General features: G+C 60.3%; 1 protein-coding gene across 1 annotated transcript; it reads right to left on the minus strand.

Annotated features, from left to right (window-relative positions):
• Window positions 1-271: 271 nt before the first annotated feature.
• ASIC1 (acid sensing ion channel subunit 1) lies at window positions 272-23,024 on the minus strand. Its single transcript, XM_029072775.2, has 12 exons — window positions 22,891-23,024; window positions 22,055-22,458; window positions 20,316-20,511; window positions 8,288-8,438; window positions 6,905-7,032; window positions 5,729-5,879; window positions 5,505-5,561; window positions 3,124-3,277; window positions 2,375-2,466; window positions 1,942-2,021; window positions 1,233-1,337; window positions 272-476 (listed from the first exon to the last, which is right to left on the minus strand). The coding sequence occupies exons 2-12, from the start codon at window positions 22,414-22,416 to the stop codon at window positions 372-374; spliced, it is 1,581 nt and encodes a 526-aa protein (XP_028928608.1). The 5' UTR covers window positions 22,417-22,458; window positions 22,891-23,024; the 3' UTR covers window positions 272-371.
• Window positions 23,025-24,805: the final 1,781 nt, after the last annotated feature.

Consider the following 24,805-nt stretch of genomic DNA (forward strand, 5'->3'; position numbering starts at 1 on the left):
AGAGGACGAGGGGAGAGGGGAGCTTGGGTGGAAACAGAATGAGGATGGACAAACGGACAGAGCCCAGGATGGGGAGGGGGCGGGCCGGGTCGACCCTAAACCCCGCTCCTCCCCTCCTCTCTCTTTTTTTTTTTTTTGTTTCCTTTTTTGTTGTTGTTGTTGTTTTGTTAAAAATGGGAAAAACAAGGGACGGGGAGCGGTGGGGAGGGGGCGAGGGTCCCCAGGGAGGGAGGGCGGGGGGCGGGGAGCTGCCCCTGGGGGTCCCCTCCTCCCCCTCCTCTTCCCCCCACCCATCGTCTCCCCTCCCGCCCCGAGGCCTTTGGTCGAGGCCGGGCCCAACGGGGTCGAAAGGGGTCGAACGGGTCCCGGGCTCAGCAGGTAAAATCCTCGAAGGTGCCACGGGCCGGGTGGTGAGGTAGGATGTTGGCGGCGTACGTCAGGCCGGCGGGGTGGCCCCGGAGGCTCTCGCACGGATTCTGGAGGGAAAATGGGCCCAGGGGTGGGGAGGAGGGCGGGGGGGATCAGAGAGGAGAAGCAGCATGGAGCAGTGGCTAGAGCGCGGGGTCGGGGAGTCACAAGGTCATGGGTTCTAATCCCGGCCCTGCCGCTTGTCAGCTGTTTGACTCCGGGCAAGTCACTTCACTTCTCTGGGCCTCAGTGACCTCAGCTCTAAAATGGGCATTAAGACCGTGAGCCAGCTGGGTGACTCCGGGCAAGTCCCTTCACTTCTCTGGCCCTCAGTGACCTCAACTCTAAAATGGGCATTAAGACCGCGAGCCCCACGTGGGACAACCTGATCACCTTGTATCCTCCCCAGCGCTTAGGACAGTGCTTTGTACATAGTAAGCGCTGAACAAATGCCATCATCATTATTATCATTATGGGTTCTAGTCCCGGCTCCTCGGCTGCTCTGCCGTGTGACCTTGGACAAGTCGCCTCACTTCTCTAGGCCTCAGTTCCCTCGTCTGGGAAACGGGGATTGAGACCGTGAGCCCCACGTGGGTCAGGGGCCGGGTCCAACCCGATTTGCTTGGATCCACCCCAGCGCTTAGTACAGTGCCTGGCACATAGTGAGCGCTTAACAAATAGCACTATTGTTATTATTGTTAGATGGGGAGCTAAAGGAGGAAGGGGACGAGGTGGGGGGAGTTGGGGGGCTGGGGGAGGCCGGGGGGGGTGTTGGAAGGAATTGGGGGAGTCTGAAGGAGGGAAAGGGGGGTTCGGTCCCTCACGTGGCGTTTGACGTCATCCAGGCTGAGGGCCACGCCTTTGTCCACGCTGCTCCTCTTGGCCTCCTTCTGACACTTGCCCCGTCGGCACAGCTTGTGCTTGATGACCTGAGAGGAAAGGAGAGGGGAGGTCGAGGCAGGGAGGTCCAGATGCAAACCCCCACCGTCCCTTCCCAACAGCTTCCTCCTCCCCCTTCCCCCGCCCTCACCCCGGCCCCGGTTGGGGACTCATTCACTCATTCGATAATGACAGCATTTGTTAAGCACTTACTATGTGCCAAGCACCGAGCACTGTTCTAAGCGCTGGAGGGGGTAAAAGGTAATCAGGTTGTCCCACATGGGGCTCACGGTCTTAATCCCCATTTTACAGATGAGGCAACTGAGGCCCAGAGAAGTGAAGTGACTTGCCCAAAGTCACACAGCTGACAAGTGGCAGAGCCGGGATTAGAACCCACGACCTCTGACTCCCAAGCCCGGGCTCTTTCCACTGAGCCACGCTGCTTCTGGCTGCTTTTTTGAGCGCGTACGGTGTGTAGAGCACTGTACTAAGCGCTTGGTAAGTTTAACGCAGCAAGAAAGAGACGATCCCTGCCCACAGTGGGCTTAGAGTCTAGAGCGGGGGAAGACAGACATCGGAACAAGTAAACGGGCATCAATATAAATGAATAGAATCATAGATATATACATACATACGTAAGTGCTGAGGACTTACCTCGTAGGCGTAGTCGAAGAGTTCAAGCACCGTGAGGATACTAGCCCCGATAAATAGCCCCATCTGCCCCCCGATGTCACCTGTGGGAGGGGCGGCCGGGGTCAGGGGAAATCGAGTGGGGTCAAAGAGGGATCGGGATGGGATCCCTGGGGTCTGGTTTGGGTCAAGTTGGGGCAGGATGGGTCAGTGGGGTCTGGATGGGGTCAAGGTGGGATCGGGATGGGTCAGTGGGAGTCCTAGGGGTCAGGAGGGGGTCAATGGAGCCTGAGAGCTTCCAGGTGGGGTCAAGGTGGGGTCAGGATGGGTCGGTGGGGTCGAAGAGGGGTCAGGATAGGGTCAATGGAGGTCCTAGGGGATCAGAAAGGGTCAAACTGGGGTCACGATGGGGCCCGAGGGGTCCGAGGGGTCGGGGACGGGGTCAGCAGGCACTGACCGAGCAGTCCGGCAATCTCGTACGCCTTCTTCTGCTCGATGGTCTCGTAATTCAGGACTTCGAAGAAGATGTCCAGCACCAGGATATTCTCCCTGTGGCCAAGGAGAATGAGAATATCCTCGTTGTGGGCAGGGCATGTGTCCATTTATTGTTCCACTGGACTCTCCCGAGCGCTTAATTCAGTGCTTTGCACACAGTAAGCACTCAATAATCTCTAGGCTGTGAGCTCGTTGTGGACAGGCATCTACTGTTAAATTGTTCTTTCCCAAGCGCTTAGTACAGTGCTGCACAAGGCTCAGGCCCCACCCCCAGGGATCAAGATAATAATAATAATAATAATGTTGGTATTTGTTAAGCGCTTACTATGTGCAGAGCACTGTTCTACAGATACAGGGTAATCAGGTTGTCCCACGTGAGTGTCACAGTTAATCCCCATTTTCCAGATGAGGTAACTGAGACACAGAGAAGTGTCTGTTATCTAATCAGGTTGTCCCACGTGAGTCTCACAGTTAATCCCCATTTTCCAGATGAGGTAACAGACACAGAGAAGTGAAGAGACTTGCCCACAGTCACACAGCTGCCGAGTGGCAGAGCCGGGATTCGAACCCGTGACCTCTGACTCCCAAGCCCGGGCTCTTGCCACTGAGCCACGCTGCTTCTCTCAAGACCCCCAAGATCAAGGTCCCGCCCACCAGGCCCCACTCCCAGGGATCGGGCCCGGGCCCCGAGGTCCGGGCCTCGCCCCTCACCCAATATATTGCTCCGATTTGTTGAATTTCTTGGCCAGGTACTTGGCGGAGGCCTTGCTGGGGATCTTGACCATGGAAAGCTCTTTGCCGTAGCGCGTCATGTTGCAGGGCATGTCGCAGACGCAATAGTCCTGGTCCTTCTCCACCAGAAAGTCTGCCCGGGCGGAGGGCGGGAGTGGATTGAGCCCCTGGACAAGAGACGGAAGCCCCTTCCCTCCCCTTCCTCGCTTGCTCCCTTTATTCGTCCCCCCCGCACCCCTGCCCTACATCGCTCATGTCCATATCTGTCATTTCTTTCTTTCTATTCATCTCTGTCTCCCCCTCTAGACTGTAAGCTCACTGTGGGCAGGGATTGTGTCTATTCTGTCATTTTACTCCTCCAAGCGCTTAGTACATTCATGTGATAGTATTTATTGAGCGCTTACTATGTGCAGAGCACCGTACTGAGCGCTTGGAATGGACAATTCGGCAACAGCTAGAGGCCATCCCTGCCCACCGACGGGCTCACAGTCTAATGGGGGGAGACAGACGGACAGAAACGATACAACTTAATCACGATAAATAATAATATTGGTGTCTGTTAAGCGCTTACTATGTGCAGAGCACTGTTCTAAGCGCTGGGGGGGGGAATACAGGGCCATCAGGTTGTCCCACGTGAGGCTCACAGTCTTCATCCCCCTTTTACAGATGAGGGCACAGAGAAGTGAAGTGACTTGCCCACAGTCACACAGCTGACAAGTGGCAGAGTCCGCATTCGAACCCATGACCTCTAACTCCCAAGCCCGGGCTCTTTCCACTGAGCCACGCTGCTTCTCTAGAATCAAGGGGATGGACACCTCATTAATAAAAATAAATAGGGTAATAAAAGTCTAGAGGGGAGGGGAAGGGAGCGGGGGGAGGAGCAGAGGGAAAAGGGGAAGCTCAGTCTGGGAAGGCCTCTTGGAGGAGGTGAACTCTCAGAGCACAGAGCTCTGTACTCAGTAGGCGCTCAATAAATACGATCGAATGGATGAATCCTTCTTCCACCCCGCCCCACCTTCTTTTTAATAATATTCGTTAAGCATTTCCTCCGTGCCAAGCACTGTCTTGATTCCACTTATTGCTATTATTCTCGTCTGTCCGTCTCCCCCGATTAGACCGTAAGCCCGTCAGAGGGCAGGGACTGTCTCTATCTGTTACCGATTTGTCCATTCCAAGCGCTTAGTCCAGCGCTCTGCACATAGTAAGCGCTCAATAAATACTATTGAATGAATGAATGAATGAATGTACTAGGCGCTGGGGTGTATACAAGCTAATCAGGTTGGACCCAGCTCGGGTCCCAGATAGGGCTCACGGTCTTAATCCCCAATTTACAGGTGAGGTAACCGAGGCACAGAGAAGAGAAGTGACTGGCCCAAGGTCACACAGCAGTTGAGGGGCAGAGCCGGGGTTAGAACCCAGGTCCCGTGCTCTACCCATTAGACCACGCTGCTTTTCAAGCCCCCTTCCCCACACGAAGAACCACAATCACACAGTACAAGGCGCACTTTCGGTGTCACAGACTCGAACAAGCGCACTGCACCTCACGAGCAGCGTGATCTAGCGGCTAGAACACAGGCCTGGGAATCAGAAGGACCTGGGTTCTAATCCCGACTCCGCCACTTGTCTGCTGTGCGGCTTTGGCCGAGTCACTTCACATCGCCCAGTGATCTCATCTGTAAAATGGGGATGAAGAGTGTGAGCCCCATGTGGGACAGGGATTGTGCTCAACCTGATTAACTTATGATAATAATGATGACGGTATTTGTTAAACGCTTTCTATGTGCCAAGCACTGGTCTAAGCGCGGGGGTAGATACAAGGCGATCAGGTTGTCCCACGCGGGGCTCACAGTCTTCATCCCCATTTTACAGATGAGGTAACGGGCCCAGAGAAGTGAAGTGACTTGTCCAAAGTCACACAGCTGACAAGTGGCGGAGCTGGGATTAGAACCCATGACCTCTGATCCCCAGTGCTCAGAACAGTGCTTGGCACATAGGAAGCGATTACCAGGATTAGAGAAGCAGCGTGGCTCAATGGAAAGAGCCCGGGCTTGGGAATCAGAGGTCATGGGTTGGAATCCCTGATCTGCCACTTGTCAGCTGCGTGACTGTGGGCAAGTCACTTCACTTCTCTGTGCCTCAGTTCCCTCATCTGTAAAATGGGGATGAACTGTGAGCCTCCCGGGGGACAACCTGATTACCCCGTATCTCCCCCAGCGCTGAGGACAGTGCTCTGCATATAGTAAGCGCTTGACAAATACCAACATTATTATTATTATTATTATTATTTCCCTGCCCGGAGCAGCACAAGGACCGGGAGAGGTTTTGTGTGTGTGTAGGGGGGCGTTATAGGGGGGACTCACCCAGGGCGGGGTCTGCGCACTCCTTGTACTGCTCCGGGGTGCAGTAGGGAGCATCCCCTGCGGAAGAGGAAGACCAGGAGGGGCGGGGTGGGGCGGGACCCCCTCCCCCAGGAGAGCCCTGCCTCCACCTCCCCGCATGCAGGGGACGACCCCCCCCCCCCCGGGACGGCGGGACCGAGAGGTTGGGTGGGTGACGGTGGGGGGGGGGGGGTCGGGCCACGGACCTGGCATGTGCACCATGCGACAATTACAGTTCTCCACCAGGTAGCGGGTCTCGCAGTCGATGCGGCAAGCCGTGATGCTGTAGGAGTCAAAGAAATCCGAGTCCATGGTGACTGCCTTGCACGTGCCCCAGGGCGGGGGCAGGTAGATGAGCTGAGAAGCAGGGAGAGCCAGGGGACGGGCTGGTCAGACCCGCAGCAGGGACCCAGGTGTCCTGCCCTCCGGCCGCCACCCGTCCCCATCCCTCCCCCTTCCCTCCCGGTCATCATCATCATCGGTGGGCAACGATGATGATAATAATTATCACTGTATCACCTGTTAAGGGCTCACTCTGTGCCATGCGCTGTCCTCAGCCCTGGGGTAGATACCGGTCAGTCGGGGTTGGACGCAGTCCCTGTCCCACAGGGGACTCACGCTCTTCATCCCCGTTTTACAGATGAGGGAACTGAGGCCTACAGAAGTGACTGGCCCAAGGTCACACAGCAGACACGTGGCGGAGCCGGGATGAGAACCCAGGTCCTTCTGACTCCCGGGCCCGGGCCATGCGCTCTCTCTGTGCAGAGCCCTGTACTGAGCCTTTGCGAGAGGGCAAGGCAGCAGAGAAGCAGCACGGCCTAGAGCGGCAAGGGCACGGGCTTGGGAGTCAGAGGACGTGAGTTCTAATCCTGACTCCGCCACTCGTCTGCTGCTGCTGTGACCTAGGGCAAATCGCTTCACTTCTCTGGGCCTCGGTTCCCTCATCTGTAAAATGGGGATTGAGACTGTGGGACGGGGACTGTGTCCGACTCGATTTGCTGGTATCCACCCCAGAGGCTTAGGTCAGTGCCTGGTACATAGTAAGCGCTTAATAAATACCACCATTATTATTATTATTATTATTCTCTGTGCCTCCTTTACCTCTTCTGTAAAACGGGGATCTGTGAGGCCCATGTGGGACAACCTGATTTCCTGGTATCTACCCCAGCGTTTAGAACAGCACTTGGCACATAGAAAGTGCTTACCAAATACCGCAATAATAATAATAATAGAGGGAGCAGACACATTCCAGTCCCGCTTTGTCAGTGCCCTCTCTCCCCAGGCCCGGACTTTTTGCCGTCCCCCACCGCCCCCACCCCACCTCAGCCCCTGGGCCCAGCTGACCCAGCCCGACAGGACGGCGGGCAGTGCCTGCTCCTCACCCGCTGCTCCTGGCAGGACACGAAGGTCTGGAAGCCGGGCGCCACGCCGAAACCCAGCTGGTCGATGAAGGGAGGTTCATCTTGGCTGTGGATCTGGACCTTGATCCCGGCTTCGAAAGACGTCTCGTCTGCGGGGGGACGATGACGGAGTGTGTGTCCGCCCGTGTGTGTTCGTCCGTCTGAGCGTGGGGGGCCTCAGAGGTGTGGGTACCTGGTGTGAGGTGTGTGTGTTTGTGCGGTGCCAAGTATGTCTACGTGGTGTGGTTTCTGGTGCGTGTATGTGTCTGTGCGTGCATGGTGGACCTCAGAGATATGTGTGCATGGTGTGTGAGTGTGGGGGCGTGTGTATGGTGTGAAGTTTGTCTACACGGTGTAGGGTGTGTGCAAGTGTATGGGGAAAGGGGTGCGGGTGTCTGAGGTAGGGTGGGTGTATCCTTGTGGGAATGGTGGGAGTGTGTGTGTGTGTGTGGCCGAAAGTGTGCGGGTGCCTGAGATAGGGTGTGTGTGTTTGTGTATCAATGTGTGTGTGTATATACTAACATGGAGCTAAAGTTGGGCCAGCCCCTTGGAATTTGGGGGTTGGGGGACTCCTGGCCCAACCCTCCCCACCTATATCCCCAGCCCCTGCTCCTCCAGGAGACCTCAGCCCTTCTCTGTCTCTCTATCTCTCCCACCTGTATCTCTCTCTATCTCTATCTCTCCCATCCCGTAGAGAAAGCGACGTGGCGTAGTGGATGGAGCCCGGACCCGGGAGTCAGAAGGTCAAGAGGTCTAATCCCGACTTCCCTCACTTCTCTAGGCCTCGGTTCCCTCATCTGTAAAATGGGGATGGACCCTATGTGGGCCAGGGACTGTGTCCAACCTCCCAGCGCTTAGTCCGGCGCCTGGCACATAGGAAGCGCTTAACAAATGTGATGATGATTATTATTATCATCTGTGTGTGGGGAGGGGGGGGACTCTGATGGTCTGGCAGGCCCTGTCTTCCCTACCGTCTCTCTCCCAGTCTCCAGCCCGGCTCCTCCCTCCCGTCTAGCGTCCATCCCACTGCCCTCCAGTTCTCGGGTGCCCGCCTGCAAGCCCGAGGAGGAGGCTATTTATAGGCCCCAGAGCACCGGGGCGAGAGGAGGAGAGCAGAAGCGAGGGATGGAGAGTGATAGCTGGTTACCTAGGAGAGTCAGGGTGGTGGGGGGAGAGAGGGAAGGGGAGGAGCAGAGACACAGAGGGAGAAACAGAGACCGTCGGGAGAGACATCCAGTCCTTCGGGGAAGCAGGAGCTAGAGAGATGGCCCCTCTGATGGCTCCAACGACCCCTTGGGTCGTGAGGAGAGGGTCGGGGGGCAGGGGCTTGGTGGGGTGGGGTGGGTCGGAGGGGTCCGGCCGTACCGGTCTCCCCCCACACCGGCAGGTACTCGTCCTGTTGGATGTCCAACATGATCTCCAGCCCGTTGCCCGTTCCGCCCTTCATGCTCTTGAGCCGCGGCTTCCCGTCCCTCCCGGAGTTGAACGTGTAGCATTTGCCGTAACGGGTGAACACCTGGGGTGGTGGGGAGGATGAAAGGGGGCAGCTGAGACTTTGTGCCGGCCTGAGATTCCGCCCCATCTTCCCCGGTTTGAGTTAATAATGATGGTTGTTTGTTCAGCGCGGACTACGTGTCGAACACCGTTCTAAGCGCTGAAGTTCTCGCCCCTGGCCCCATCCAGCCTAGAGATCCATCCCTGGTCCCGCCCGGGCAGAAATCCCACCCATTTTGAAGCCTCGGCCTGCCCAGCCAGAGAATTGACCCGTCCTGAAGCCCCGGCCCCGGGCCTGCCCACCCCGTCCCCCTCCGCCCCTCCTGAGACCGCCCACCTCTGATTTGAGAACCTTCCTATTTGAATATATTGTGATTTTCCCCAACCTCCCATCCTAAACTCCCATCGATCAACCTGAGGCCCAACCAATAATGCCAGTAATAACCATGGTTTTTGTTGAGGATAATAAATAAGAATGATGATGATGGTATTTGTTAAGCGCTTACTCTGTGCCGAGCGCTGTTCTAAGCACTGGGGTTTACAAGGCAATCAGGTTGTCCCACATGGGGTTTACAGTCTTAATCCCCATTTTCCAGATGAGGGAACGGAGGCACAGAGAAGTGAAGTGACGTGTCCAAGATCACACAGCAGACAAGTGGCGGAGGCGGGATTAGAACCCACCACCTCTGACTCTCAAGCCCGGGCTCTTGCCACTAAGCCAGGCTGCTTCTCTACTAGATTTACTACATGTCAAACATTGAAGTAAGGCCTGAGGAAGATTAGAGAAGCAGCGTGGTTTAGTGGAAAGAGCCCGGGTTTGGGAGTCAGAGGACGTGGGTTCTAATCGCTGATCCATCACTTATCGGCTGCGTGACTTTGGGCAAGTCACTTCACTTCTCTGGGCCTCAGTGACCTCATCTGTAAAATGGGGATTAAGACCGCGAGCCCCACGTGGGACAACCTGATTACCTCGCATCTACTCCAGCGCTTAGACCAGTGCTTGGCACGTAGAAAGTGTTTAACTAATACCATCATTATTATACACGATAATGAAGTCTGACACAATCCCTGCCCCCTATGGGGCTCACAGTCTAAGTGGGAGGGAGAACAGGGATTGAATCCCCATTTTACAGATGTGGAAACTGAGGCCCGAGAAGTTGTGACTTACCCAAGGTTCACCCAGCACGCAACTGGCGGAGCTGGGATTTGAACTCAGGTCTCCTGACTCCAAGGCCCCGGGTCTCTCTACTAGGCCACACTTTTACTTCATCTCCAGCCCTAACGACCTTCCCTTCAGTCCCGTCTCGTTCTGAGACCCCTTCTAACCCTTCCTAAGGACCCTTACCAGACACGGAGCTGGAGTTTCTGCTCCCCCGGCCCCAGTCTTGCCCCTTTCCGGAATGTCTCAGCCTCCGCCTCTGGTATCCCTTAGAAGATAGCCTGACCCCTTAGTAGCTACCATAAATAACATTTACCGAAAACCTCTAATATAAAAAGCACTGTACAAAGCAGTTGGGAGGGTACAGAAGCGTTAGGAATCACTATCCCTGCCCTTTCCATCATTCATCCCTGTCTCTCCATACACCTCAGCCCCCCCCCCCAATACAATCCCCTGCTCTCACCGTCCCCCACCGAGCCCCCCCAGCGACCACACTTTATGTACATATCTATAAATTATATATCATCAAGTATTTATATTAATGTCTGTCTCCCCCTCTAGACTAAACTCAGGGTGGGCAGGGAACGTACTCTCCCAAGCGTTTAGTACAGCGCTCTGCACCCAGAAAGTGCTCAGTAGATACCACTGATGATGTGGATGACTTCCAAACTGCACTACCCATCCTCCCTACTGTTGTGACCCCTTTCCACCCACGAGGCCCATCCCATCCCTGCGGACATCAGGGGAGGGTGGCCAGGAACACTTTGCCTGCTCTCAGTCAGTCAATTGTATTTATTGAGCCCTTACTGGGTGCAGAGCACTGTACTAAGCGCTTGGGAGAGAACACTAGAACAATAAACGGACACATTCCCTGCCCGCACGAGTTTACAGCCTAGAGGGGGAGCAGGCATTAATAGAAATAAATAAATCACGAATATATACCTAAGTGCCGTGGGGCTGGGAGGAGGGATGGATAAAGGGAGCAAGTCAGGGAGACGCAGAAGGGCTTGGGAAAAGAGGCTCCTTCCGCCCCTACCCACCCACCGGCCCCTGCCCGCTTCTATTCATTCAATTGTATTTATTGAGCGCTTACTGTGTGCAGAACACTGTACTAAGCACTTGGGAGAGTATAATATAACAATGAACAGGTATTCCCTGCCCACCACGAGCTTACAGTCTGAAGGGGGAGTCAGCTGGTCCCTTGATGAGGACTCAGGTGCTAAATCCAGTCCTTATCCTCTTCCTCATCTCCCTGTTCCCGCCCCCCTCCTCCTCCCCGCCCCACGGAAACCAGAGATAGCAACAAAACCGTGGCAGGGTGGGGGAAACGGGAATAAGCTCTTTTGGGGCAGGGAACGTGTCTACCAACTCTGTTGTATTGCTTTATCAGGCTCTCCCAAATGCTTAGTACGGTGCTCTGTATAGAGTAAGCGCCCCCAAACCACGATTGATTGATTGATACGATGACTTCTTGAGCCTCAGTAATCTCTCCCCACCTCGCCCACACCCATGTCTATGATTAAGTCTGAGCCGGTGGCATTCCCCGGGCTGTGGAGACAGCAGAACTAAACCAGTGAAGTCGAGACCCTGGTTGAGTGGGATTGTTTCGGGGAGGAGTTGTCCGGGGTGGGGAGAGTGGAGAGATCATGAAATGACAGAGGAGAAAGCTGAGGGAAAAGGAGCCAGCCCCCCAAGGATTCAACCCCCTTACTAGCCAATCTGCCTACCCACCCCCTGCGCACCCCCATCCCCAGGGGACCCAGGGGAGGCATGGCAGAGAGTCAAGGTCCAGGGTGGGGTCAATGGATGCAGAGGAGAAGGCTCTCGCACCTCGGGAAAGCCAGACGGTGGATGGGGAGGAACGAGAAAGGGAGTCCGGGTTGGATTCTGAGGTTGTTGGGGTTGGGGGTTGGGGGCAGAGCCCCCTTCCTCAGACTCACTCATTCAGTCGTATTTATTGAACGCTTATGTGTGCAGAGCACTGTACTAAGCGCTTCCTGGTCCTCCCCTCTCTCTCACCCCAAGCCAAGACTCAGCTGCACGGCCCGGGAGAAGGACGGGAGGAGGGGGAGGTTTGGTCTGTGAGCAGCGGGGAGGTGCTGACCTCCGAGGCCACCAGAGGAAATTTAGGGGAGACCGGTCTCGGCGGGGAGGGGACAGGCCTCACCGGCCTGTGGCTCTTACAGGGCCCTGGCTCCCAGCCCCCTTCCGGAAGCCGGAGTGGGGGACGGGGAGTGCGTCCTACCCCCGCCCCTCGTGTCTTACCCACATCCACGGTAAGGCCCCAGGTGCCCCCCAATCTCCTCGGTCCACTGGGCCAATGGGGGAGTCGCGTCCACCGAGCCCCACATCTCTCTGAAACCGCACTCCCTGGCTCCTCTAGCCTGGGCCCAGGCCCGAGGAACCAAATCGCTCAGACCAAGGGAAAGAGGCAGATCGCCCACAGCCCGAATGCCCACAGACGGGTGGAACCCGATTTGGAGCTGGAGTACTTAGTACGGAGCTCCGCAAATACGATCGATGGAGGATTGTCACGGGGCGCCGGTCGTCCGTGACCGCCCTCGCTGCCTGCAGGGTGAGGGTCTCCGGGCAGGGCAGACTCCCAGATCCAGGGTCTGGGCCAACAGGCCAGATCTGGCCCTCCCGGGAAGGCCACAGACTGTCCAGAGACCCTCAGGGGCCAACTCTTCCAGGGGAGGTCACGGGTGTAGGCCTCAACCGTCCCTCCTTTCTCGCCGGAGCCCCGTCCCCACAGTGACCCCGACTGTGTTTTCCAGCCAAAGAGGCTGCAAGTGGGGGGGGGGGGGAGTGTCCTCCGAACCCCATCGGCTCCCCAGCCCCCTTGGGACACCCTTCGAAAGGCCCCCCGGCCCCCCTAAACAGTCTTCCCGACCTCCTAGACCGTGAACTCATTGTGGACCGGGAACGAATCCGTTTATTGCTATATTGTCCTCTCCCAAGCGCTTAGTACAGCGCTCTGCACACAGTAAGCGCTCCGCAAATACGATGGACCGGCTGACCGAGCCCCCCCGGCGTCCTCCGCGCCAGCCGGCCTCCCCGGGATGTCCAGCGCCTGGCACAGAGTGAGTGCTTAACAAATACCACAGTTATGCTCCCCCCGCCCCCGCAAGCCCGTGCCGGCCCTACCCTCCACCCCGTGCCGGGAGGTCGATTCGGTCAGTCGTATTTATTGAGCGCTCGCTGTGGGCAGAACACCGTACTGGGCGCTTGGGAGAGGACAGTGGAACAACCGGACGGACCCGTTCCCGGCCCACGGGGAGCTCAGGGTCTAGAGGGGGCTGGCGGGTGGGTGGCCCCCGGACTGACCCCCCCCCCTATTCTTCCACCCTCGCCCCCCCAGGCCGGCCCCGGACTCACCACGGAGAAATTATCGGGCCCGCACACCCCCCCGCGGAAGGAGCAGCGGAGCATCATATCTTCCAGCCGGTGGCAGGACCGATCGTAGAAGCGATAGAGGTCGAAGGGCTGGTCGGAGAAGGCGTCGGGGCCCGGGGGGGCCAAGCCCACCCCCAGGTCCAGATCGCCACCCTCCTCCAGGCCCAGCAGCGGCGCCAGGTAGAGCAGGTCCGGGTAGCTGAGCTGCGACAGGCGGACGGTGTTGGCGTTGCACAGGGTGACGGCGGGGAAGGCCAGCTCGGCGCTGGCCACCTCGTCCAGCAGCGTGACCCGCGGGTAGCTGCCGTAATGGGCCACGCGGTCGGCCACCTGGTAGAGGAAAGCCCCCAGGGCCAGCAGGAAGGCCCCGGCCCACAGAGCCTGGCGTGGCCCGGGCCCCCCGGCCACGAAGACGTGACTGAGCCCGTGCAGGCTGCAGCCGCCGGCGAAGGCCACCAGGTCCGCGGCCCCCGGAGGAGACCCCTCCTCTCCCCCTTCGTCCCAGGGAGCCGGGGGGGACCGGTCCCCGGCCCGCTGGCCGTGGGGGCAGAGGTCGGGGCCGGACCCCCGGGACCCCTGGGACCCGGCCGCGGGGCCTTCGTCCGAGGCGAAGGAGACGGAGCAGAAGATCTGGACGGGCATCTTCGGGGAGGGGGCCCGGGACCCCCGCGGGAGGGACAGCCGAGGGGAAGGGGACGGAGAGAGCGGCCCGGCCGTTTGGAGGATGGAGAGAGCCAAGGACGGACGAAGGGAAGGAGGGGAGAAGGGAAAGGGGGGGTGGGGGCGGGGCCGAGGAGGGGGGAGGGGGCAGCTTGGGCCTCGAAGCGTCGATGAGCCCACTCTTGGCGGGGGTCTGCCCCTCTCAGGGCAGGAGGAGGGAGGGTGGGGGGGGGGGGAGGCGAGGGCGGCAGCCCCCATCGCCCCCCGTGAGATCCCGAGGCAAGAGTCTCCCCCCGGGCCCGGCCACCTCTGCTTTCGGGGTCCGGCATGTCCTCGCCGTCCTCAGCAGCTGGACCCCAGCCCTCCTCGCCCCCTCCCCCTCGGCCCCGGCCCCCCCCCCCCCGTCCCTCTGGCTCTGCGGGATGGCCAAACCCATTAGAGAGATTTCTCTGTGGCCACAGAGTCGATCGCGGCCGTTCCCGGCACGGATGAGGGGGCCTTGTGGCCAGTGGGCTTCCTGGAAAGGATGGGGGGGGGGGGGGGCTCCTCTCCCACTCCGAACTCAGCCCCGGGCCCCTACCCAGATGTATCCCCCAACACGGCTGTGAACCCCCAGACCAAACGCAGCGACCCCCAACGCAGCTTTGAACCCCCCACCCAACTCTGTGCCCCGCTCCCCCGGTCTAGTGTCCCCCAACAAAGACCTCCCGAACAGCGCTGGGCCCCCCTCCAACCAGACCCGAACCCCAACACAGCCCTGAACCTCCCAAACGGCTCTGCCTCCCCAACACAGACCCGAACCCCGACACGGCCCCGAACGCCCCAAGAGCCCCGTGCCCCGACCCAGCCCCGTGCCACCCAACTCAGCCTGTTGTCCCCCAACCCAGCCCGCAGAGGGGTCCGCGGAGGCCCATCTCCCCTCCCTCTCTAGGAAAACTGAGGCTGGAGGAAGGGCAGAGACCCAGGGATCTGGGAGTTCGGGGAGGGGGGGGGGATCCCCATCCCAGAAACCCCCCCAAGGCCGGGGGCCGAGAGGAGCCGAGCAGAGGGGGCCTGCGATGCCCCTCAGCTCCAGCCACCCGCTTTCTGGCCCGGTCTCCTCCGCCGTCAGGAGGGTCCGGTTACCAGGCCCGACGGGGCTGAGACACCCGAGCCGTCACCGCAGAGAAAATCTCAGCAACGGGAAGGTGACCTGGGGCGGGGGGCGACCTTTAACCCATTCCCCGCTGGGCTGGGGACGGGGACCGCGAGGGGACTCCCACGGGACGGGAGGAGGGAGGAAGAATGTAAATAAATTGTATTTATTTATATCGATGTCTGTTTACTTGTATTGTGTTTGCTTGCAGTGAGAAGCAGCGTGGCCTAATGGCCAGGGCACGGGCCTGAGAGTCCGAAGGTCATGGGTTCTAAACCCGGCTCTGTCCCTTGTCTGCTGTGTGACTCTGGGGAAGTCACTTGGCTTCTCTGGGCCTCAGTGACCTCATCTGTACAGTGAGATCGGGAGCCCCACATGGGACAGGGACTGTGTCCAACCGGATTTTCTCCTATCCACCCCGGCGTTTAGGACAGAGCCTGGAACATAGTAAGTGCTTAACAAATGCCATTATTATTATTATTATTATTTTCTTGATGTCTGTCTCCCCGACTCTAGACGGTGAGCTCGTTGTGGACAGGGAGTGTCTCTATTGCTGCATTGTATTTTCCCAAGCTCTCAGTACAGTGCGCCGCACACGGCAAGCGCTCAAAAACTACGATGGAATGAATGAATGTGAGGCGGAGACCCCGGGCCCCCGATTCACCCCCACTCGGCACCCCCTTTTCCCTCCATCCCGCTCTGAGGATCCGGGGCTTGGGACAGGGGTCCCCCTGCAAGGGGCTTGGGGGCTCTGGGACGCCTGGGTCCCGATCGAGCTGTCAGACCTGCCCATCCCCGTCCTCGGGAGTGGGAGCCCAGGAAGAGATAGGAAGGCGGAGAGACCCGGAGAGACCCGGAGAGACGCGGAGAGACGATCGGGGGGAGGAGAGACGAAGGAAGGGGAGGCCTGGGGTTGTTGCTGGGCTCGGCGGAGGCCGCTAGGTGGCGCCATCGACCGCCCGATGGCCCCTTGGGGGCTGGGGAGGGGGCGGGGGGCTGGGGACCCTCCCCCCAGGAAAGGGGAAGATGCGGGAACCCAGCCTCAGCTACACTGCCAGGCTCTCCACCCCTCCAACACACACGCACAACCCTCCCCCCCCCCCCCCCATGCACACGGGGAAACTTGCACAGACAAACACAAGCACAGACATGGTGTCTACATGGTGTCTACACGGTTGCATAAGCACACCACGCAGGGACCCTCCCCCCCCAGGAAAGGGGAAAATGCGGGAACACAGCCTCGGGTACGCTGCCAGACTCTCCAACCCTCCAACACACACACACACACACACACACACACACACACACACACAAAACCCTCACACACCCCCATGCACACGGGGAAACTTGCACACACAAACACAAGCACAGACATGGTGTCTACAGGGTTGTATAAGCACACCACGCAGGGACCCTCCCCCCAGGAAAGGGGAAAATGAGGGAACACAGCCTCGGGTACGCTGCCAGACTCTCCACCCCTCCAACACACAACACAACCCTTCACACACCCCCGTGCACACGGGGAAACTTGCACACACAAACACAAGCACAGACATGGTGTCTATATGGTGTCTACATGGTTGCATAAGCACATCACGCAAAGGGAAACGTACATACAATCACACACACACAGAGGCACATCTCTTCAGAGCACACCTCGGGATGCAGCATGGCATAGTGGATAGAGCACGGGCCTGGGCGTCAGAAAACCATGGGTTCTAATCCCGCCGCGAGACCTTGGACAAGTCGCTTCACTTCTCCGGGCCTCAGTTACCTCATCTGCAAAACGGGGATTGAGGCCGTGAGCCCCACGTGGGACAGGGACTGTGTCCAACCCGATTTGCGTGTACCCACCCCAGCGCTTAGCACAGTGCCTGGCACAGAGTAAGCGCTGAACAGAAAAATACCATTATAGGGGTATAGTCGTGCCAAGCACTGTCCTAAGCGCTGGGATGAATAGGAGCAAATCCGCATAGGGCTCACCGTCTTCATCCCCATTTTTGCAGATGAGGTAACGGAGGCCCAGAGAAGAGAAGTGACTTGCCCAGGGTCACACAACAGACAGAAGGAGGGGCCGGGATTAGAACCCATGACTTTCTGACTCCCAGGCCCGCGCTCTACCCTCTAAGTCACCGCTGCCCTTCTCTCCTCAGTGCCCCCAGCCCCTGCCCCGATATCTCTGCCCATCCCCCAGCACTTCTGCCCCTCTCCTCAGGGTCCGCCATCCTTGTTCAGCCCCTCTGCCTTCCCCCAGGACCATCTCCCTTCACCCCTCTCCCTAATGCCCCCAGTCCCTTCCCCAGACCATTGTCCCTTCCACAGTACTTCCGCCCCTCTCCCAGTACCCCTTCCCCTCTCCCAGTACCTCTGCCCCTCTTCCCAGTGCCCCTGCCCCTTCACCAGTAGTCCTGCCCCTCTTCCCCGAGTGCTCCCCTTCCCCTCCCCCCCGCCGCCCCCGGCTGCTCTACACTCCTGCCACATCCTTGCCCGGCTCGGGCGCTGCCAGGAACAGATAAGGCAGCAGCTGGGCATGGAGGAGCCGGCCTGTTGGCCAGGCTTCGCTGCAGCTGCTCCCTGTGCCCCCCGCCATCCCGCCTCCTGCCCCCCCCCCCACCTGGCGTCAGCATGCAGCTGGCGCCCCCAGCCAGTCAGCCCCCTCCCCAGCCCAGCCAGGCCCCTCCCCACTGGCTGGCCCAGCCCCCTCCTGCTGGGAGGACCAGAGAGGAGAGAGGCAGCAGGCCCGTTGCCCTGGCAACAGTCTCCCGGCCTGCGAGAGGGAGGATGCGGGGAGGGGTCGGGGGGGGGGGTGGAAGAGGTTGGAGGGGGGTGGTCTTCTCTAGGGGACGGTCCTCGGGCCTCCCTCCAACTCAGCCTCGCTGGTGGTGCCAGGGGAGGAGCGTCAGGCCTTCTATGGGGAAAGGGGAGCCCCTCCCCCCTGACGGGCCCAGCCTGCCCACCCTGGCCCTTGGGCAGGGGCCACCCAGGTACCTGGACGGAGGTCCCCGGGGTGGTCGCCAGAGGCTGGGGGATCGAAGCTGTGAGCACATCTGGGAGTCCCACATTCGCAAGCGCCAGGCTCGGACGGGGCCCGGCACAGGGGGGCGGCCGGGGGCCGGGGGCCTGGGCAGGCGGCCTGGGTCGGCAGCTGGGAAAGGACAAGGCCTCGGCCCTAGAGACAGATGCGGGTCCCACCTGGAGGTCACTCTGACCAACACCAGAGGTCTGGGGGCTCCGGGGGGGGCTGGTCAGGGGGGCTCTGCCTCAGGCCGGCCTAGCCGGATGCTTGGGGAGAAGGTGCCGGGTGGCATAGACAGCATTCTCTAGCTACCCCGCCAACCGCAGGGCCGGGACGGACCGGCCAAAGGGGAGCCGTCCTCTCCACCCCACCTCCCACCCACCAATCGTGCCTCGACTTCACTCCATAGACCCCGTCCAGGTATTTTTAGCCAATCATATCTCAACATTACAGCTCAGCCCTTTGGGGCCAATATAGACCAATGTGAGATTGCCCGCTTAGAACCTGTCCCGGCCAATCGGAGACAATCTTCTCCCCTCCCCGTCCACCACAGCTCCCACCTCTCTCAAACCATTCATTCAGTCATATTTATTAAGCGTCTACCGGGTGAAAAGCACTGTACTAAGTGCTTGGGAGAGTATAATATACCAATAAACGGACACATTCTGTTTACACAAAGAGCTTACAAGGGAGTCAATCCAATTTCACTTCCTTTTTCTCTTCTTGGACCCCCGACTGGGCCATGCTGGGCCCCCTCTGGGTCCCACTGGGCCAACAGTCCTCGTCAATCAATCAGTGGTATTTATCAAGCGCTTACTGTGTACAGAGCACTGTACTAAGCGCTTGGGAGAGTACAATAGACAGAGTTCTTCGGTACGTTCCCTGCCCACAAAGAGCTTTCCCCACAAAGACTTCGACCCTGACGCTCCTCTCCGAAGATATCTCGGGCCTCCTCCTTCCTCCCCGACAGGCTCCCCGGTCAATCCATCAATCATATTTATTGAACACCTTCTGCGTGAAGAGCACTGTCCTAAGCGCTTGGGAGAGTACAATAGAACAGGGTCGGTAGATACATTCCCTGCTCACAAGAACCTTACAGTTCAGTCGAGTCCAACTCTCCCACTTCCTGTCCTTCTCCCCACTTCTTGTCCTCCCCACTCTCCCCCTCAGAAACTGCCGTTTTCTCCTCAGAAACCGTCACTTCTCACAGTAACCGCATCCCTAGTATCAGTTAGTAGCAGTAGTAATAGTAGGAGTCGACGTCATCTTCACTGGCGTGGTGGTATTTATTGAACACCCACCGAGGGCGATGCACTCTATTAATCACTTCATTCCCGGAACATCTGTGTTTCCCAAGTGCTTTGCCATCTCTTATCATCTGCCCTCCACCTCCTGGAGAGGTTTAGGAGAGGGAGGATTTCTTGGCCCTTCTGAACTCTGGGAATAGCGAGGTCCAGAAAGGTTGAGTGACTGGACCAAGGTCACAGAGCATGACAGGGGCAGTCGCAGAAGGCTTTAGAGAACAGAATGAACGGGAACACTGGGGGATGGAGGGAGGGGGATGGAGGCTCAGCTCCGGGGTTAGGGGTGGGGGGGATGATACAGGACTGTGGGGCCTGGCTCCTTTGGGATCGATTAATTCCTAGCCTCTCCTCTGAGTCAGGGGTGAAGGTTCAGGGAGTTTGGGAGAAATTTGCTCAGGAAAGGGGCTCTAGTTTGGGGTGGGGGAGACATTTGCTGAGCGGGGGGGGGGGGGTGTCTCTGAGCAAACGCCTCCCTCTCTGAGCCAATACCCCCCCCCCAGGAAAACTCCCCTCACTTTGAGTCATTCCTTCTCCACTCTGAGCAAACTGCCCCCTTCACTGAGAAAACTTCCCCTCACTATAAGAATATAATCCCCCTCCCCAGCAAAACAGTCCAACTCTCTGAATAAACAGCCCCCCTCTCTGAGCACACTTCCACCTCACTCTGAACAAACCGGCCCCCTCTGAGCAAACGGCCCCTCACTCTGAATAAACACTTCCATCACTCTGATCAAACTGCCCCCTCTGCAAAAACAGCCCCCCACTCTGAACAAACAGCCCCACTTTCCGAGACAATTACCCCCCCCAACAAACATTCCCCCCAAAAGCCCCCTCTCTTAGCCAACACCTCCTCTTTGAGCAAACAGGCCCCCCTAAAAAGCCCCCCTCTCTGATCCAATACCCCTTCTTTGAGCAAACAGTGCTCCCCAAACAAACAGTTCCCCTCTCTGAGCAAACGGTGCTCCCCAAACCAACAGCCCTCTCTCTCTGAGCCAATACCCCCCACTCTGAGCAAACAGGGCTCCCCAAACAGCCCCCTCTCTCTGAGCCAACACCTCTACTCTCTGAGCAAAGAGTGCTCCCCAAACCGACAGCCCCCTCTCTCTGAGCAAGCAGCCCCTCCTGGAAAACCCAGGCCCCCACTCTGAGCAAACATTCCCAACCCACCGCCCCGGCGGGCGGCCCGCTGCCCCCCCCCCACTTCCCCCCACGCCCCCCGGCCCCCTGACCACTTTGAAGTCGTCGGGCCCGCAGGTCTCCCCTCGGAACTGGCAGGTGAGCAGCATGTCGCGGACGTCGTGACCGGCGCGATCGTAGAACTCGAGCATGTTGAAGGGCTTGGGTTTGAAGCCGCGGAAGTTCGCCTTGTCCTGCAACACTTCCAGCTGCTTCTCGTCCGCCATCTGCGTGTCCGGGATCTCGTACCTGCCGAGGGGCGAGGGGCGGCCGGGATCACAGCCACCCCCTCCCCCCGAAAGGACCCCTTCCCATCCAGCCTCTCCCCCCCTAGGATCACTTGCCCTCCCTCTCTCCATCCACCTGTCACCCCCCCCCGTCCCGGCTGCCCCCTGAAACCTCGACGCTCTTGCTGGAGCTCCCTCTCCCCCACCCCCGCAACCCTCCCCGGGGGGTCCTGAACCCCCCCTTCCCCCACCGAGCAGGGGGAAAGGGTGGAGGGGAGAGCCAGTGGGCGTCCCCACCGCTGGGCACGGCGCCCACCTGGAAGAGTGACCAGGAGGGCCGGAGGAGCACAGAGAGGGAGCCAGGGTCCCCTCGAGGTTCACAGCACGGGGCGGGAGGAAATGGGGACACCCCTTGAGGGGAGGGGGGAAGCGGGCTAAAGAAGGGGGGATCCGGAAGGCCAGGGTGGGAAGATAGGAGGGGACTTGGAGGGAGAGTGAGGAAGAGGACGGGGGAGGCACTGCCAAGGGTCAGCACTGCCCTTCCTCCTCGTCCCCATCCTTCACTCCTGACCAGAGACACAGGGAGAGACAGAGGGGGAGACAGGGAGACACAGGGAAACGTGAGCGAAAGAGGGAGAGCCAGAGAGCACGCTTAGTGTCTATGACCCCTCAGGGCCAGGGCCGAGGGAAGGGGTCCGGGAGAAGGCGGGCCCGGACTCCCGGACCAGGTGTGAGGCTCTGGGGCTGAGGCTTGCGTCTCCAGACAGGTCACGCCAGGACACGAGGGTCGAGGGATGGGGGGCGGGGAGGTGTCTAGCAGGAATGCTGGACCCGGGGACAGATTTCTCCAGGTTGCTGGACTCGGGGGACAGGGGACGGGGGGCTCTCCAGACGTGCTGACCTCGGGTGACAGGCATCTCTCCAGAAGGGTTGGCCCCAGGGGATGGGATCTTTCCAGATGTGCTGACCCTGGGAGACAGGGTTCTCCCCAGATGTTCTGACCCCAGGGGACAGGAGTCTCCCCAGATGTCGTGACCCTGGGGGACATGGGCCTTCCCAGATGTGCTCGCCTTGGGGAAGAGGACCTCCACCCGTGCTCTGACCCCGGGGAGAGGGGTCTCCCCAGATGTTCTCACCCCGAGGGACGGGGGTCTTCCCAGATGTGCTGACCCCCAGGGACGGGAGTCTCCCCAGATGTTCTGACCCCAAGGGGGCAGGGGTCTCTCCAGATGTTCTGACCCCGAGGGACGGGGTCTCCCCAGATGTGCTGACGCCGGGGGACAGGGGTCTTCCCAGATGTGCTGACCCCGAAGGGTGTCCCCAGATGTTCTGACCCCAGGGGACATGGGTCTCCCCAGATGTTCTGACCCCGCGGGACAAGGGTTTCCCCAGGCGCGCTGGCCAAGGGACGGGGCCCCGGTTCGGGACCGTCCCCTCCTCAAGCCCAGGGACCGGGCAAACCGGTGAGGGCCGAAGCCTGGGGTGGGGACGACGACGACGACGACGGGGTGCCCGGAGAAGGAGAAGCAGGGAGGAGGGTCCCCCCCCCCGGCCGCCGGACCCACCTGTTGTTGAGGAGGGCCAGCAGCTCGCCCGCGTGGTACAGGTCGTTCTTGGTGACTCGGCTGAAGCGGAACTCGTTGAGGTTGCAGAAGGTGACGGCCGGGAAGGTGAGGTGGGAAGCGGCCACCTCGTCCAGCTTGGTCACGTGGTGGTAATGGAAATAGTATTGGACCCGCTCGGTGCAGACGCAGAGCAGGAGGGCCAGGGAACCCAGGAAGCAGAGGGTCCACAGGGCCCGCTTCAGGGACAGCCGCTCGTAGGAGAAGATGTGCGCCAGGCCGTGCAGGGTGGAGCTGCTGGCGAAGGCCTGGATGCTGACCGGTTGCACGCCGCCCGCCTCCTCCTCGTCCACCTTCAGGTCCATCCTGGCCGCGGGGCAGAGGGGCGGGGAGGGGGCCTCGCTGGCCTGCGGCGGGGCGGGGAGGGGGGATCCGTTATGGGGTCTGCAGGGCTACTCCCGACGGGGTGCTCCCTCCGGCTGGGCCGACCCTCGGGGTGGGGGGAGCTCCCTCAGGCGTGCTCGTTCTGGGGACGGGGGGTGGGGGGTGCTCCCCGGCTGGACTGCTCCTGGGCCGGGGGGGAGGGGGTGCTTCCAGAAGTGCTCACTTAGGGAGGAAGGGGGTAAGCCGAGAAGCGCTCACTCTGGGAAAGGAGGTGCTCCCTGAAGTGCTCACTAGGAGGGAAATGGGGAAGGGCTCACTCTGGGAGGAAGGGGTAGTCCAAGAAGCGCTCACTCTGGGGGAAAGAAGGTGCTCCTAGAAGTGCTCACTCGGGAGGCAGTCAGGGCCCCGAGACGTGCTCGCTCTAATGGAAAGGGGGTGCTCCCCAAAGTGCTCACCCTAGGGGAAAGAGGTGCTCCCAGAAGTGCTCACTCAGGAGGCGGTGAGCGGTCCCAGAAGTGCTCACTCTGGAGGCGGTGAGCGGTCCCAGAAGTGCTCACTCTGGGGGAAAGAGGGTGCTCCCAGAAGTGCTCACCCTAGGGGAAAGGGGTGTTCTCAGAAATGCTCCCTAAGGGGGTACTCCAAGAAGCGTCCACTCTAGAGGCAGTGGGTGCTCCCCAAAGTGCTCACTCTGGGGGAAAGGAGGCGCTCCCAGAAGTGCTCCCCCTCGGGGAAACGGGTGCCCCTCCCCCCATTTCTCAGCCTGGGAAAAAGGGGGTGCTCCCGGAAGTGCTCACTCTGGGGGAAAGGGGTACCTCCAAGATGGGCTGACCTAGGGGCCAGGGGTGGGCCAGAGTCGGCCCTCCCAAGACGGCGGCCCCCTCCCCAAACCCCTTGACCCGGTGGAGTTGAGGAGGGGCGGCGGGGGGCGGTGGATAGAGTGTAATGGACAGACCTAGGGGGTTCCCCAGACGTGGTGACCCAGGGAAGGGGACTTCCTCCAGATGTGGACACCCGGGACGAGGGGATTCCTCCAGATGCGCTGACGCGGGAGAAGGGGGTGGGGTGGGGGGTTTCCATCGCCCCGGGACCCAACCCGGGACTCCCCAGATGGGAAAGGGAGGAGGAAAGGGGAGGAAGGGAAGGAGGTGCGGGGGGGAACGTGGAAGGACTGGCTGGTCTCCCTACCACCCAGCGCAGTGTGTGTGTGTGTGTGTGTGTGTGTGTGTCTGCGCGCGCGCCTGGTGGGGGGGGGGCGTTGGGAGGGGCTCCCTTCGGCGAACTGGGGGTGGGGGGCGATAGGGGGAGGGGTGGGGAAAACGGCAGGAGGGGGAGGCGGCTCCTTTAGCCGGCGGGCTGTCCCCGCCCCATCCCACCCCACCCCCGCTCGCTCCTCGCCGCAGCCTCCAGACCCCCCTCCCCCGACCCCCCATCCCCAAGCCCCCCGCCGCCCCCAGACCCCCGTGCAGCCCTGGAGAAAGGTGGGGGGGGGTGGGGAGGGGAAAGAGAGGGGAAGGGGGGGGGATCCACCAACCTCCGGTAGCGTCGGGAAGCCAGAAGCCGCGGGCGAGTCCGGGGGGGGGGAGGGGAGGAGCTGGGGGTGGGGGTGGGGGGTGGGGGGTGGGGAGGGGGAGAGGGCGGGAGCAGACGCCCGCTTAGCGCCGAGCCGCCGAGCCCTTCATCGCCCGGGTGGAGGAGGAGGAGGAGGAAGAGGAGGAGGAGGAGGCAGCTCGGGCCTTGCACAGCCTTGCAAGGAACCGCTCGCCCGCCCGCTCGCCCGCCCGGGCCCGAGCCCGAGCCCGGGCTTCTTAGCTGCGGGAATCCATCGCCGGCCGGACCGGTGGCCGGCGCCGGGCTCTCTCGGTCCGTCTGTCCGTCTGTCTCTCTCCCCCTGCGTGTGTCTGTCTGTGCGTCTGGGTGAGTGTGGGAGCTGGAGGGGGTGTCTGGGTGTGTGTCTGGGTGTGTGTCTGGGTGAGTGTGGGAGCGGGGGGGTGGGGGGAGGCCGGAGGCCGAGGACCCCCGGTCTGGAAGGGCGGGAGGGTGGGGAGGGGGCGGCGGGCAGAGGCGACCGGGAGAGCGGGAGACAGAAGGAGTGCGGGAGTGTCAGCGTGTGTGTGTGAGTGTGTGTGTGCCAGAGGGAGAGGGGGGGTAGGCGCCCCCCCTTCCTCGTCCCCCCCTCCCCCCCCCCCCAAGTCTCTGATCGATGCTGCTGCTTCCTCTGGTGGCCGGTCCCCGGTGGGCCTCCCCCCCCCCCCGCCCCCTCCCCCCAATACACACACACTCACAGTCACGCACTCACACACAATAATGCACTTATGCACCCAGACGCACAAGAATGCACTTGTAGACCCAGAAATCCACTTTTACCCACTG

This window comes from Ornithorhynchus anatinus, chromosome 10, assembly GCF_004115215.2.
Source record: "Ornithorhynchus anatinus isolate Pmale09 chromosome 10, mOrnAna1.pri.v4, whole genome shotgun sequence".
Lineage (NCBI taxonomy): Eukaryota > Metazoa > Chordata > Mammalia > Monotremata > Ornithorhynchidae > Ornithorhynchus > Ornithorhynchus anatinus.